Consider the following 17,012-nt stretch of genomic DNA (forward strand, 5'->3'; position numbering starts at 1 on the left):
TAAATTGTAAACCAAAATAAATGGTATAGGCCTAGCCTACCTATATTTTTGTGAAAATGTTCAATCCCAGTGTAAATGTACCTTTTGACATTTTCAGTAGAAGTAAAATATGACAAGTACAAAATTGCTCACTGCTCAGCATTTGGGAATTTGTAGGTTCTTGTGTAAGAACACTAGGTGATCCACATGTTCTGGTTTGAGAGTGCTTCTTTTTGCAGTGACCACATCTCCTGCAGTGGAGAAAACTCTCTCTGCAGACACGCTTGTGCCTGGGATACACAAGTATTTCTTCGACAGCCTGGAGAGGAGAGGAAATGTGACCTCATGGACACGCCACCAGTTCAAAGGATCCTCAGTGAGAGGCAGAGATGGGGCTTTACAGTATCTCTCCATTTCCTCCTCAGCCCTGGCATAGGCGGTCTTGGTTTGTACTGTACCTTCAGTGTCAGTGAAAGCATGTCCCAGCAAACTCACGAGCAGCGATGAGGCCTTTCTTTTGGGAGCAGAGGAGCATGTAGGCCTATCGTCCTCCACGGGCAGCGTTTCTTCTTCCAGAGTTCCTGTTCCCCCAGGCGCTTCATCCGCTTCTGTCCTGAGTGTCCTCTCATTCTGTGTTTGAAGAAGAATAGCATTAAACCAGCAGTTAGCACTTTCTCAGTCAATGCAACAGCTCACATCTATTAGGATAACTGTTTTTCTCAGTCTTATAAAACTTTTACTCATTGTAGCTACTTAATATTGTTATGACAATTTTAAGTTTGTTTTAATTTTATAAGTTTTACATGAAACATGGTGAAATTACCTCCAAGGATGCAGCCTCTGTAGTCACTCCTCTGTAGATCTCCAATCTCTCCTCCTCTGAGGAAAGGCAGTCCCTTAAAACGGGGATCCAGGGCAGAGGCTGTATGAAGGATGTTCTTCTCTGCCTCACTGTTGTACCTCTTAAGGAGATCTGCTTTGATGGCATGCTTTATCTCTTGGATCATTGGTGAGTCTCCAATGGTGTCTGTCATGTTCTGGAGGAGCTGTGCATTTAGTGGAGCAATGAGACAAACTGTTGGATTGCTCTCCTCTGACATCAATGTAGTGGCATCCTTCATTGGCTTTAATGCCTTCACAGCGTCCTCTGCATTTGACACATCTGTTTCACTGAGAGTGCAGAGGTCGGACTCTCCTCTTCTCACCTCAGGAGACAGCAAGGTGGCACAAATCGCAGGTTGTTGTTCCAAAAACCTCTCCACCATGTCATATGCGCTGTTCCACCTGGTGGCAACGTCAGTTTTCAGTTTATGACTTGGCAGGCCAAGAAGTTTCTGTTTCACTTTCAGATGGTGGTTCGCGGTAGTGCTGCGGTGGAAGAATGTTGATATCCGTCGGATTCTGCCCAGAAGCCTGGAGACAGTGGATACTTTAAGCGCCCGCTGTGATGCGAGATTCAACGTATGAGCGAAGCATTTTATATGAGCGAATTTTCCGACTTGAGCTGCAACTACCATGTTAGATGCGTTGTCCATCACCAGCACTACATCTTTATCGGTTAGCTGCCATTCTTCCACGACATTAAACAGTAGCTCCGCCAGATGAGAACCCGTGTGACTGTGATAAACGGCTCTCGTTTGCAGCACATGCGATAAAATCTGCCAGTCCTCGCTAATATAATGTGTTGTTATTGTTACATACGAGTCCGTTGCGACAGAAGTCCAGGAATCACATGTAATGGCTACTCGACTAGCTTTACTCATTGACTCCATTACCTGGGCTTTGGTTTCGCGGTAGAGTGCAGGTATAGTCGTTTCTGTAAAGTGACTTCGTGATGGGAGCTTATACCGTGGCTCCAGGGTCTTTAGCAGGTGGCGAAACCCGGGGTTCTCCACGACCGAATAAGGCCGTAGATCCTTAGCTATGAAAGCTGCCACAGATTCGGTGATTCTCTTCCCTCTCTCCGAGTTGGACGGCAAAGTTGACAGCGTCTCCTCAATTCTAGGCTGGCCTGGGTCCGCTGTTTTCTTTATGGTTGCAGACGTTAGCTCAGGGTGAAAACGGCTAACGTGGTTCCTCAAATTCGTCGTATTACCAAAGTATTTAATTTTTGTGTGGCAGATTTTACACACAGCGTGCGTCTTGTCCAGTTCATGCTTCCCAGTAAGTTCATAAAATCCGAAATGTGCCCAGATGTCCGCTTTCAAAATACTGGGTGCGTTTTTTATCACTTGCTGCTGACCTCTGCCTCTCTCCGCCATATCTCCCGTAACGTTAGCCTAACGTTCGCCCACAATTCAATGCGACGTTGCTCGCGGAAGTAATTGTAACTTTACAACTTTATTGTCCAGCCGAGGTCGGAAAATCAACAATCAACGTTAGTAGGCTATAATCGATTATGTTCTGTCACTGCATCGATGCAGAATCGTCCACGTCCGCATCGCGATGCATCTTAGAATCGAGAAATTTCCACACCTCTAGGCCCTATGGTGAGGGTTACCATATGTTCACACTGTAAGCAATTTAGTTGATGGGCTCTATGTCATATTTTCGTCCAGTGGAATCGGAGGCAGGACAACCTCCACAGAAGAAAACAAACACCGCTCACGAGGATGTCAAGGACGTCCGGGAGAAAAGCCAAATTTTTTGCAAATGGTGTTGTGTGGCTGGCATTAAGCATTCAGGCTAATCCACGTTTGTGACGGGCTGTTCAGTTCTCAAGCGAGACAGTATTGCCAAGCACAACTCTGCTCGTCATAACACCATTTATAGAGACTTGTACATGACCAAAAAAAAACAAGCTCACCCGGGTACATTGCAGAATGCAGCCATCAGGCAGGTGGTGCACGGGGATGACGAACAGGTTAGACAGCTGAAAATAAAGTTAAATTTCGTATACTGCATCGCGGCTGAGGAACTCCCCTTCGCAAAGTTCTCACCACTACTCACTCTGACGAGGAAAAACGGCTTGGATATTAATCCAGCGTATGATGACGATGTCCGTTGTGCCGAGATGATTGGGCAGTTTGAGCAACATGAAACCTCTCCCTTCTCATCGACGGGGATACAGACATCTCCAACGAGGAGTGCGAGATTGTTTTACGTCCGTCTGTTGAGTGATGGGAAACCAAACAGCAGAGACTGCAGCGTTCACATGCATTAGGTGTGTGTCTTCAGGCTAACGGTTAATGTTACTGGCTTCATTGTTGCAGTGCAGCATTATAACTTACCAAGGAATAGAGATTAATTTCATGTTTTCCTCTTGGAGGTGTCTTGGATGCTACCAAGCGAGCGTTTATTGCTCTGCTGCATCAAGACTCAGACAGTGTTAATAAAAATCCACATGTTAATCTAGTATTTTAGACTACTATTTCCTCTCCAGGTTGCCAAGCTTGAGCTTGCCCTCCTAACTATCCACTGAAAAGAGTCAATGGTGGCTGCTGTTTGTGAGCTGTTGCATCTCGTATGGAAGACCTACCACTTTAGCCCCAAATCAATGCGAGAGCTATGGGTTATAAAAGAGGAACTTGGAGTCAAAATCTAAAATCCATCCAGTGTGAAAGGCCCCCGGTGGATCCCTCATGTCTACAGAGCCCTAAAGGTCTTCCTCTGTCCAAGTCAAGATGGTACTTCTGACTCCTGTGGACAGTATGCAGCCATCCATGCCCATATGGAGCATCTTGCATCTGCATCACCCAATGTTGAAATCATGGGGCGAGCAAAGGCGGCAAGTTATGAATACAATTTTCTATTTTTATCATGATTTTGATTTGAAAACAAAGCTTGTATTTTCCTTTTTAATATTGTAGACCATCTCTCGCTTCTTAGCAGTAGCGATTAGTCGATTACGAAAATACGTCAACGTGGATTTTGTACCACGGCTATATACAGTCAATGATGCAATGTGCAATGGCAGCGCTAGGTGGCAGCAGTGCTTAAAATGTCAAGCTGATCGACATGCAGTAAACAGGCAAAGAAGACATTTCCCTAATTGAAGATGGCTGAAAAAGGTCATCAATGTTTATTCTTTTTAAGGAAGCTCCGTAGTTTTAATGTGGAGAAGTCTCTTATGAAAATTTTCTATTCATCCTGCACTGAGTCTATTCTTACTTTTGCTCTCATCTGCTGATTTGGTCATCTAAATCAGAGAGAAAAGAACTTGTTAAGAGGAATTGTGAAGTTGTGCTCTAAAATCACTGGCACTGACCTCAATGATCTTAGTTATATCTATCAGAAGAGAGTTACTAAGAAAGCTCAGGATGTTCTTCAGGAGCCCCTGCACCCTCTTTTCTCTGAGTTATCCCTTCTTCCCTCTGGGCGTAGGTTCAGGCTCCCTAAAGGTAGCAGTAACAGATTTCAGCGCTCTTTTATCCCCGAGGCAATCCACAGATTGAATGTGTAGGCTCACTGCAGTTAGATGTGTGGAACAAGGGCCTGTCCCTACTTATGCATACTGGGGGTAGGATGTAGGCCTACAGTTTTCTTGTCGGCATAAATTTATATTGTGTCATGTGTCTGTGTTTTTGTAATACGTGATTATGTTTCTTTGATGTTTGTTGATGTATTGCAACTGCTTGCTGTGAACTGAATTGCCCCATTGGGGACAATAAAGATTTCTACTCTACTACTCTAAAATACCATTGAAAATACAACCGGACCTGCGGGACATTCAAAGAAATTTACCGCGAGACTGCGAGTTTCAAAACAAAGTCTGGGAAAGTAGGGATGCCGCGATCGATCAGCCAGCAATCGGAATCGGCCGATATTCAGTATAAATATGAGATCGGAGAATTCCGATAATGCTTTATAGTCGCCGATTGCAAAAACCGATCGATGACGCAAAACACGTGAGCCATGTCCGTTTGTTTACATAATGGTCTGCACTCTGCACCGCTGTCCGCGGTGCTGAACTGGACGACGGTCGAGACCAGAGGTTTGATTCTCTGCCCGAACCTGAGCCGGGTCGGGTAGGAATTTCCCCTCCATTCCTCGGGCCCGGGCCGGGCCGGTCTCGTGCTCAGAGATATACCGTCTTTTTTTTTTTTTTTTAAATAATTGGGGTGGGGAGTAAGCTATTTGGTGTGATAATCAGAATGTTATATGTATTATAACATTGTAACCTTAAACCTTATGTATCAATCACTGTGATCGATACATATTCACATCTCAGTCAGCAGCGGCACAGCGTCTCCTCCTCTCCTCTGGCGCCGTGCGCACGCAGGCAGGTTGATAACCATGGATCCTGTGTGTAATTCTGAACAGATTTCTGTCATTCAAATTTCTCTGTTATCCGCAAAGTCTGATTGTTAATTCCTTGTGTCAATTATGTTTTTATCACCAGTCAATCAAAGGTTACTATTTGAAATGTAAGTGTCGGGTTTTCGCTGCCTACGGCACCACACCCGCTTTGCGAGTCCTTTGCGAGAGGAAGTAGGCTATTCAGTAAGATCCCGCACGTAATTCTGAACAGATTTTTGTCATTCAAACAACTCGGAATTAGTTTACTTATAAACAGCCAACTTACTAAGAAAATTTCGGGCTCGGGCCCATAAATGCAGCCAATGGGACGGGCCGTGCCGGGCTCAGACAGAACGTGCATGGGCTCAGGTAGGGTCGGGCTTGTTTTTTTGGGCCAGATCTAAGGTCTGGTCGAGACCCTAACAGCGGAGAGGCAACTGAAAAGTCTAATTTCTCTCTCTCTTAAGAACATTCACGTAGGCTATACAAAAACAAAGACTGAAACAGATATATATCTTCGGAGGGTGTCTCCATTTATTTAACTCGACTCAACAACACAGGCAAGTGGCAACAGTCTGAGTCTTGTGCTTCGTTATCTCACCAAATCATGTTGCGCTACCTAGAACGCACATGGTTTTGTTTACATAATGATCAACTAAATATTGAGGTAGAAAAAAAGAAAATGTGGATACTTTTTAACCAGGACTCAATTTGATGGATGAAATGTATGTAAAATGGAAACTGACCTATAATACTGCTATACCAGCTGCTATAACAAAACACATAAACTATCTATGGCCAGTCGGTATTGGCAGATATGGCTCATAGACGATCAGTGGCAAAAAACGTTATCGGGGCATCCCTACTCTAAAGCACTCGATACAGCAGAGTAAAACCTCTGTAGCATAGACTGGAGAACAGCACCACACCGACATTTAAAACTAAAGTATCCCGGAGCCACTTCTGAAACTGATAGTAGTTGGTGAGTAATATTGTTTATAGGGATGCACCGATACCGTTTTTTTACTGCCGATCCGATAACGATACCAGAATTTTGAGTATCAACCGATACCGAGTACCGATCCGATATTGACCGCTTTTTTTCTTCTGTAATTACACAGCTGCATACAACATGTAAATAACATGGGAACAATAATTTTATTGTTAAAAAAAGGAAAAGCAGCAGGGCAAAAGAACTGACCAAAATAGGAATGACAGTTCCTAGGATATATAAAAGATTGCTGCAATGTAGGGATACAGTGCAAAGAAACTCACAAAAGTGCAAAAGAGCAATAAACTGACCAGTGCATACTGCTACAAAACAATATTGAAACAACCATACAGCCTTTGCTTATATTTTTTTTCCTCTTCTTTAGTGTGAATAACTGACAGAAAAAATACTGCTAAACATAGGCTTTTTCTGGGCATAACATCCAGTGTGTGCCAAGTCTAGTCTAGTTTTAATCACTTAAGGACAAGAGGCAGGTTTTTCTTCAGAAACAGAAGCATCTCACCTCTCTCTGCTGTCAGCCTGTTCCTCCGTTCACTGACAGTGTTGACAGTCACTGACAAGCTAATGCTACCGCGCTGATGACGCTGACGCGACCTGTGCGTGCGTCAGCGTCATCAGCGCGGTAGCATTAGCTTTAGCCCCCATCTCCAAAAAGCTTCGTTTTGTGAAAACGGAAGACTTAATTGAAACCTTTATGGTGGCCCAAGGACACTCGATGTAAGTTTGAGCTAAGGAGCAGGCGTTTGGAAGGCGTCGCCAGATGAAGTTCTTGGTAAAGTGAGTTGGATAAAGATCTTTGGGACGCTAGTAATGGCATAGCCATCTAGCATCCCTTTGTGGCTAAAATAATTCCCAACCGCTGACATGTTTACATCAGCACATTGCCTGCATGCTCGCTTTCTTTTTCCAACTTCTTCACTCACTCGTGTCGCGTCACGTGCAAACTCAGGCATGTTTTACGGCAGGCAACTACGCCCGTTTATTACTCCGGGGGCTCGAACTGATTGCTCTGGATCCGATCGGATTATAACGTTAGCTGCCACCGATGTCCGATCCAGCATTTTAGGCCAATATCGGCCCGATACCAATACCAAGTATCGGATCGGTGCATCCCTAGTTGTTTATACTACCTGGCTGTCAGTGATGAGTAACGTGACTACAGACCTGATGTGCTGAAGCTCTGGAATAGTTGTGGTTAGGTAACTACTGACCTGAGAGGATAAAGATAACTGACAGCTCACATCTCCAAGCAAAACTTTTTCATAAAACTTAAAAGCCATAATCCACAGTCTGCTATTTTCTTTGGCACTAAATTAATGTTTAGCCTATGTGAAGAGTATTTTAGAATTTAGAATTAAACAAAGGCACTCAAATAACAGTTGCACAATGTTAAATGAACAAGCCAAAAATTAAAGTAGTAAATTCATCTGGTCTCTCACCTCTACTTGTACACAGAGAATCCATGGCATTTGCAGGCATGAAATTACTGAATAAAATTCATCAATACGTTTCTGTATTATCAACACCTAAAACAACATTATTCTATCATAACATACAAACAAAGGTGTATATGTGTATGTAAAGCATCCTCCACCTGCTCCTCAAAGACTTGAGAGCTCAATAAAGCTTTGAATTTTGAGCTGCTTGATTCATTTTTATTTCGTTATGACTAATGTAACTAAGAAAATAATCATTAGATTAATCGAAAAAATAGTCGACAGATTAATCGATTACCAAAATAATCGGTAGTTGCAGCCCTACTTAGCAGACATCTCCATAGATCTGGATGTAACATAGACAAAGTGCCTGGAGAGTGGCAGAGGCTGAAGGCGTTCATCTCCAACAACATGAGAGATAAGAGCTACTGCGCCCTGTGGCAGACACTGCTCGCAAAGGAGCCTTATGTTATTATTCATAACTACATGGTTGGTCAACAAAGAAACTTTTGATTTGAATTTCATTGAATAACAATGCAGTTTCACAAACTGATGATTATGTCTGGTATTCTCTTCTCTTTCACAGGACATTCTACATTTAGTAGAAATCATGTTGACCCTGCCCATCTCGGCCGCACGATGTGAGAGAGGCTTTCTCAGCGCAAAGCCGAATCAAGAATTCCAGCCGCAGCAGATTGCACATCTCCACCACAGAGGGCCTGGTGCGAATCTCTCTAGAGGGCCCTAGCACTGAGCAGTTCGATCCAACAAAAGCAGTCCACCAATGGCTGTCCAGCAAACAGGCACGCCAGCCAAGTATAAGAACTGCTGGGACAAGGACATAGTTTGTGTTGATTAGATGAAGGACAGGCATGTAGGCTAAATTATATGAACTGCTGGCTGGGCTGGTTTTCAATGGGAAATATACTAAATTATACTGTTTTTTTTCCTATTTTGCCTTTTCTCCAGTGGTGGTAATTTTCTTGCTGTGATGGCACACCACTGCCGAATAAATAGAGGACACATTGACAAATTGGCATATATGTCACACAGAACACAGCTTTTATAACTGCAACAAAGTGACTTCCTCTTCTCATCTAACCATCTATTACTCCACACTCAGTAGGAAGAGCATGCATTATCCAATACTAAAACTGCCAGGCCGCCCACACTAAAACAGCCACCACTATAGCTGCGGGCAGCAAGCACAGTTGACTGCACTCCAATATCAGCCAATATCAAAGAGACCAGTCAGAACAGTAACATGTTTGCCCACTTGATACACCATGTGGGAACATGGTGTTAGGGTGGTCTGGTGGTTAATGTCAATGTGTGGTCAATATGTGGTCCCTGTTACAGCCAATGTGTCCATTCCTGTTGCAGTGTCCTTAAGCAAGACACTAAACCCCTACCTCCCTCTGGGCAAATACATATGTAAGTTCCTCCGAGGCATACATTATGAAACACATTCCTGATTTCAGAATGTGTAAATTAGTGATTAAAGTGCGCTAGACAAACAATACATTTCTCACTGCACATATGGTCCCCATTTCTGACTATGTTGATACTCAAGTCAAGTTTATTTATATAGCCCTTTATTACAAGCATGTCTCAAAAAGCTTTACATATATATATGTATATATACTGTAATTCTACAACTGTTCTAGGCTGTGTACAAATATAGGCTTGTCCACCATTAATGATTGACACCCTGACTTTGACATTAGTTACATCCACTGACACTAAAACTGGTCAGTGGTCAAAGGCTATATCTGCTGTGTGTGTGTGTGTGTGTGTGTGTGTGTGTGATTTTATAACCATAGGAAACTGATAACAGTCTACAATGCATACAGTTCCAATAAGGAAGTGTGTTACTGAGCAAGCTAGGCCTGCTGCTGACAACCAAGCTAACTAAAGAGGCTGATTTTTTTTTATGTTGCATCAAGTGAAAAGCCACCCTCAAATTAAAAAACGTTCGTCGTAGGCAGAGAAATCAGTATCTATCAACCCAAACAAGTCTCCAACAAAGCTAGAAACCAGAGAATCCAGGCCTGAACATGTAATGTCATCAACAGACAAAACCTGGAACTGCTTGACAGAGGAGACTGGCTTTCTGGACGCAAATGTTGACTGAATTGTCCTAACTTATCATAATAACGCATGAGGAGCTAATACCCGACAGAACTAGACAGCTAAGAGCAGTTCAGTATCCTTAGGGCACACATTCAGTGCTTACCCTTGGAATGCTGAAAGACAACCATGGCCTACAGGTACGTCTACAGGTCTGGTGGAATTAGAGGTATTGAGCTTCGTTGCTTTAGTCAGTTTATAAACACAATTTCTAAATCAAGATCTAAATTAATTCAAGATCATAACGCTACAGTCTCTGCCCAAGGCCTTGGAAGCCAACCCAGTAACTGACTAGCTTGCTCAGCTAATGGCTGCAGTTAGCTACCTAGAGAGCGTAGCATGGACGATTCAACATCCCATCTCACCGCTATCAAGTTGTTTGACAACCACATCACAGAGCGTGGGGTCAAGATGACTCATCTAACTCTGATATAATGAATTGCCAGCAAATAATTGCAGCTGAACAACTAACACAGGCTGAAACTGCTAACATCGTTAGCTAACGTTAGCTAGCTGATAATAACAACATCTAAAGTCCCACAGCCACACCCACTAATGATGTTTACATTTCTGACAGGTCACCGGCTGTCCATCAATAGACACACACAGGGAAACCCAGGCAAACACGGTTTCAGTAAAGCTGCATATTATAGGCTGAAACAATGGCTAATGTTAGCCTGCTTGCTAGCTAGCCAACCAGCTAGCCGCACTCCTCAATTCAACATACCTCACTGTGTAGCTTATTGGCTACAATTGCTAACGATAGCTAAGTAGCCAGTGCTAGGGTGGCTAACGAACAAAGGTCTTGCAATGTAATGACCACAAGCAAAGACGCAGACATATGATAGATAAGGATTTGCAAAGAAGCCATATTTCCCTACCGAAGGGTGGGACCGACACAAGCCGTGTCGGTGCTCTCAATTTCCTGTAAAATCCGTTCGTGCTCCGTTATACACTCCAGGGTTTCATTCTCCGCCATGATGGTTGTGTTTGTGTATTATGGCTATCTGTGGCAAACCAGACACACTGCAGCGGAAGACACGTCAGTACGAGGACTTGCCGACGGGGGGCGCACTACAACTGTAAGGACTTCAATGACAGCAGCTTGTTCCCCACAAACACCATACAAGTTGTTCACAGCTGCAGTTACAAGTGCCAAACCTTTCCCTGCTCTTTTTGACTTATGGCTTTTAATAAAATTTGGCAACAAAGCTTTCAACTTATATGTAGGCTGCTACACTTCCGGAGACAATGTGGTGCAATGACTGATGACTGACAAGGCATTATTTCATCAATGTGATAAATTAGACATAGTTCCACACACTATCAGCTAAGAGTCCTGGATGTGATTTTTTTTTTGGATATGGCTTCCAAATAGTTTTCTGACTTATTTTTTTTTTTTTTTGCTTCGTTCTCCATTGTGATGATAAAAACATAAAATCAAAGTTAGACTCTTTTAAATTAAGGCAATGGTTGTCAATCCCAGTTCTCGGTTTCAGAGCCCTGCTGGTTTTCATTCTAGCCATATAATCAGGATACAGCAAACAAAAATAGAATATAAATAAGAATATAGGAAAATGAGGGTTATACAAACATGCACAACCAACAATTTCAAAGCTAGAACATGTTAGGTAGAAATGTGTTAATAAAAGTATGAACAAGTATGGATTACAGTGTTAGGAGTAGTAGCAGTAGAGCTTAGTGAGGCAAAAAATGTGTGAAAAATATGTACAATATAAGTGTGAAGACAGCATATGTACAGGATTTGCAAAATGTACAGGATGTGCAAAAATGTATTCATATTCAGGTATACAGAGGCCCATACATATGTACAACAGATGTCTAAGTGTATAGACATACATGATAAAGAAAACTACACACCTTATCAAATATATTAAATTTATAGATCTAAATAACATGTAGCCTATAGAATGAGTAAATTTGGATAGGGTCAGTGTTTGGAGATCTGGACAGCCAATGAGAGACGAGTTTAGAGTGAGGTCAGCGGAGACTGCTAATAGCCAATAAGGGCCCAGTTTACAGTAAGGTTAGGCAGAAGTATTATGTTAAAAAGTTGTATTAATAATAATAATTTGTACCTTTTCAAGATCATTGAAACTAGAAACCTTTAGGCCTATTCACCTTCAGATACTGAAAAGTGTACAGACGGGGTCTCTAGAGCCGCAGCTTTTCCCAAATTCACCTTTTGTGTTTTTCTTTGCTTTTGTCTTTGTTTTTTTCAGTACATATTAATGCAAAATTGGTTAGGATTTTAAAAGTCCTCTAGTGTGACTCGAGCCTAAGAGAGCTGCAAGCACATATCTTCTGGCCATGGACAGTGGAATCAGTCCTTATCCTGCATCATAACCCGAAATCTCATTTCTTCAAGAAATATGTCACATCTCCCTGAATCGCATCTCCTTCTTTCTTCTGAAAAACGACTTCTACTATATCTTCTTCTTCTACTTGCACTAGAAAATGTCCAATTCTGGCTGTGGCCTTTAAGCTACAGTGCAGTATGAAGTTCTGTCCAGATTGCTTCAGTCATAATTGGATTGTAGTCCTTCTCAAATACATGCTGGTTGCTACATAAATGGGCTGGAGTTCATCAGCTGGGCTGCACCGGCATAAGAAGTGCAGTCGTCATTTCAAATGTCAGTGATTGACTTTTTTTGTAGTTTTGTGCCCTGAATATGATAAAAATGTACCTTAAGGTGGTTCCCAGGGGCAAGTCCACTGACTCCAGCTCAGCGAAAATATTTCCATAAGCCTTCTCCTCGTCTTTGTTCTCCTCTTCACTTTGAATGGGAGGCTCAGGTAAAGCAGCGTTCACCCTGTCACTCGCCATTTCTCTTCTTAGCCTGTGTTGTAGCAGGCTGTGAGTGTGAGGAGTGCAAAATCTCAGCGTGTATGAGAGAGAGAAGGAGAGAGTGAACTCCTGTGTGTTTGTGTGTGTGTTTGTGTGTGTGTGTGTGTGTGTGTGTGTGTGTGTGTGTGTGGGGGGGGGGGTGTTCCAGGGCACCTGCTATGGTCAGCAGAAAAAGAGGGAGCTACAGGAAACAGAGACCTTGTGATTCGCAGAACTTTGAATCCAACAAAAGTAACTTGAGCAGCTCTCTGTGTTAAAGATTGTCTCATGTAAAACCTAAGGAACCGTGTCTTTTACTGTAGCCTTTATTTTTTTGTTTGAACCCATTTGGACTGTTTTTGGACTGGGAAAGTTAGCTGACATTCATGCAGCTCCACACATTCACACTAAATGTGTAACTATAATAACTTCCCATTGATGTAATAAACCAATAACGTCATAAAAATGTGCATCTATAATAATCCTGTTAATACATTTCCCATTAATGTAATAAACCATTAACGCAATAAAAATTTGGGCAACCCTTTAAATTACAGGCCATTAATTACATTGTAATGACTGGAAATAACTGAGTAATATCCAAGTAAAACAGATGCAATGACTAGTTATAGCATTAGAATGACTGGCAATTAACTAAATAATATACAAGCACAATAACAAACACATCCTAAACCCATTTCTTTAATCTCTAGGCCAGTGATTCTCAACCTTTTTCATATCAAGGACCCCTAATGTAGCACACATTAGGCCCACAGACCCCCATTTGACCCAAATCTGAGAATATTTTTTATTGTTAGATATGATTTTGTCCAGAATTCCATGACTATCTGTATCTATCTGAAGAGAAATAACAGTGAAACTATGATCAAAATAGTCTACATTTATTCTACATTCTGTAATTGTGTTAACTTTTTGTAAAAGAAATAATGGTGAAGTTTAACAATTAATAATTTTACTGTCACCTAATCCCACACTCACCACCGTTTTCTAACCTTGCTCTGCATTAAAACCGAGACTATTTATTTTGTTCCCCTGGACTTACAAAATAAAACGTAATCTTGAATCTTAAATGTTGGGTCTGGGCTTTACTCTGTGCTGAACAGTCACTATCATGCTTTCCCATTCCAGTCCAGCTTGTTCAAAATGCAGCAGCTAGGATCTTTACTGCATTACAGACAAAATCACATCACTCCAATTCTGGCATCTTTTCACCTGTTGTAGATTTAGAATTGATTTGAAGTATTTACAAATCACTTGGAAAGCACAGATTGGTCTGGTTCTAAACTATATCACAATCTAGACTATATTAAGTCTAGTCTTAAGATTAAAGGATAAAATTTAGATAAAAGTCCCATTCGGGATCAGTCAATTTCTGCAAGTTCTGTAAGTTCTGTTAGTAGGCGGTGGAGAGAGAGCAGAGCCTGAAGAGCTGGAGAAGCAAAGCCAAAGCAGTGCTGCTCCAGAAGCCTGTATATTATTCATGTTTAAATCATCTGTTTTCCTAAACCAGAGGGTTAATAAAACAGTCATTTTGACTGAACTGTCCATATTGTCCATGTTTCTCTGTGTGTGTGTGTGTGTGTGTGTGTGTGTATGGGTAAGGATCAGCCTGGCATTTTAGTTTGACAATATATCAGGCTGATGTAGGTCATTTTCCTCTGATATGATAGATAGATAGATAGATAGATAGATAGATAGATAGATAGATAGATAGATAGGTAGATAGGTAGATAGATAGATAGATAGATAGATAGATAGATAGATACTTTATTGATCCCGAAGGAAATTCTGGTGTACAGTAGCTTCCAACGTGAGAAAGGTACAATACATTTTTTTTAAAAAGCAAGGTAAGAGACTAAAACACATAGGAATAAACAGAGATAAAAACCAGTCCTGGCAGAGACTGGGAAAGAAAGAAAGTGCCTGTGCAATCTGCAGTATATGTAGACAACTATGCATATACAAAACTGAGTAAACTAGATATAAATATACATATACTATCAACATGAGATGCAACATGATAGAGGTGAGGGTTTGATTTTACTCAACAGCAGTCTGTAAAATCTGCAGTGAAACCTGCCTCACCCTGCCTCAAAGAGCTGCTAACCCACCTAAAAGAATTTCATTAGTGTGGCTTTCAATGGAGAGTTTTAGTGTCCCATGAAAGAATGAAGAATAAAAGTCTGAGTGAAACACTGAATACTTAAAGGTTGAACCCTAGTATGGGCAAATCAGACAGGATAGAAAAGTAACAGCATTAGTTACAGTAGATCCCAGTGTTTTCAAATATCAGATACCGGTGGTCCCACACCAAACCCCTTAATTTTATCCCTGAAATGTCCGACGGGGCAAATCGCACCGTCAATGTACATCCACTAAAAGTGCTTGTTTTTGCCACTGACGGGCTCAGATTGTTATTATTATTATTATTATATTATTAAGTGTCTGACAGCATTATGGAAAGGACCCTACAGAGAAATGAAACGTTTTTCTTTACCTTTCGCTTGATCTGGTCTGTGTGTAACTTCCTGCAACAACTCAACTCTCGCGAGACTTGAGTGAGACTTGGTTACACACAGACCGGATCAAGTGAAAGGTAAACTGAGCCTGTCAGTGGCAAAAACAAGCACTTTTAGTGGACGTACATTGATGGTGCGATTTCCCCCGTCGGATTACATTGCAGCCCGTTTTGCGGCTGCCAGCGATGCGATCTTGCTCAATACTGGACCAATTTCAAAAATTGTTGTCCCCTTTAGTCACTTAGACACAAAAAGATGGGAAAATAGGGTCCAGGTTGAAGTTACCCTTTAATTTCTCCATTACATAAACATTAATTATCTATTAAAAATAACATAGCTTGAGAAAACTAAGGTTAGTATCATGGGTATTTATGGGATTTTTTATGGGATTTCATGGGTTGATTCACAGAGACATTAGTAGGCTAATTAAAGGATTTTTCATACCTTTTGTGCATGGTTTACAGGGTTATTAAGTGGAAATTAATGGAAAAGTTGCAAAGTAAGGAGTCAAGATTAATGGGTGTTTAAGGAGGTTTCGATGGGATCTCCTCCATTAATAACTCCCTTAATCAATTTGAAGGGGATTTTGCATGAATTAAGGGGTAAATGAATGAAAATGTAAGGTTATTTTAAGGGATTACTGGATCGTAGAGAGGTAAGAGGTGTGATATTGTCTTTCTGCCAACCAATAACATCTGACACACCTGTCAAATTATTACACGATTATCATTTCTGGTACTCGTGTAAGAGGTTTCTTGCAGCATGTAGAGCCAGTTGATGGAAAGCGTTGATGAAAATAGGTGTTACGAGAGAAAAGGTTGCCGTGTTATCTGACCGCTCCATTTTAGGTGATGCGGTTTATCCAAACCACTTTCTACTTCCTACTATTCTTCTCCAGATGGATTGGCCCATTAGGAGTGTGGATGTAGGAGTTGACAAGAAACCCTTAACAAAAGCCCTGACTATGAGTTTCCTTATTACCCCACCAAAAACAAGAAGTGGGTGGCACACACATGACCGCAAACAAGCCTGCGTGCACACACACACACACACACTCACACACACACACACACACACACACACATACACACCACCAGTATAGGAAATGTGTCAGAGTTACAGGAAAAAGACACACAGATGGCTTGATGCGACACAATGGGGAAAGAGAGAGGCAGACAGGCGTACATGCAAAAAGATAGAAAGAGAGAAAGATGGAGAACAAACACGCACACACAAACAAACAGAGCGCTCTCTCACTTTGTTCTCTCTCGAGGTCTCTCTCTTTCTCTCTCTCACACACATATAAACATCTTCCTCTTGTTTTTCTCCTTTGTCTCTTTCCTTCTCTGTCTGTCACGTCACTCTTTCTTTCTCTCACATACGCACACACACACACACACACACACACACACACACACACAGAAAGATATACACAGACACACACTCACACACACACACGCCGACATGCACATATAGCTCTCTCTCACTTCGCTTCTCTCATTGTCTCCTCTCTCTCTCTCTCTCTATTACACACACACACACACACAAGCTCTGAGGATCACCTATCAGACGGATACACTGGCTGACAGCAGCGATAGTGTTGCATAAAAAGAAAGGGAGGAAAAAAGAAAGAAAACAGGAAGAAAGGAAACCAGATGAGTGTGAGCGGTGGTATCATGAGGTGCTGTTGATCTGCACATCCTGTCTTTTCACTCAGCTCTTTTGCAGGGTTTTCCTTCAATGAAGCTATCTCATTTGACAATGAACTATAGAGAGAGACAGGAAAGGTGAGAGGGAGAGAGGCTGGAGTCACATGACTTGGACTCGAG

At 41.9% G+C, this 17,012-nt stretch overlaps 1 protein-coding gene across 1 annotated transcript in view; it reads right to left on the bottom strand.

The window, feature by feature from the left end:
* The window catches only part of exoc6 (exocyst complex component 6), a 458,194-nt gene extending 447,420 nt beyond the window's left edge, over positions 1-10,774 (bottom strand). Inside the window, exon 1 of the mRNA XM_078290646.1 lies at positions 10,677-10,774. Coding sequence (XP_078146772.1) covers positions 10,677-10,774 — 98 coding nt within the window. The remainder of the gene's footprint in view (positions 1-10,676) is intronic.
* Between the last annotated feature and the right edge of the window lie 6,238 nt (positions 10,775-17,012).

This window comes from Centroberyx gerrardi, chromosome 20 (assembly GCF_048128805.1).
Source record: "Centroberyx gerrardi isolate f3 chromosome 20, fCenGer3.hap1.cur.20231027, whole genome shotgun sequence".
Lineage (NCBI taxonomy): Eukaryota > Metazoa > Chordata > Actinopteri > Beryciformes > Berycidae > Centroberyx > Centroberyx gerrardi.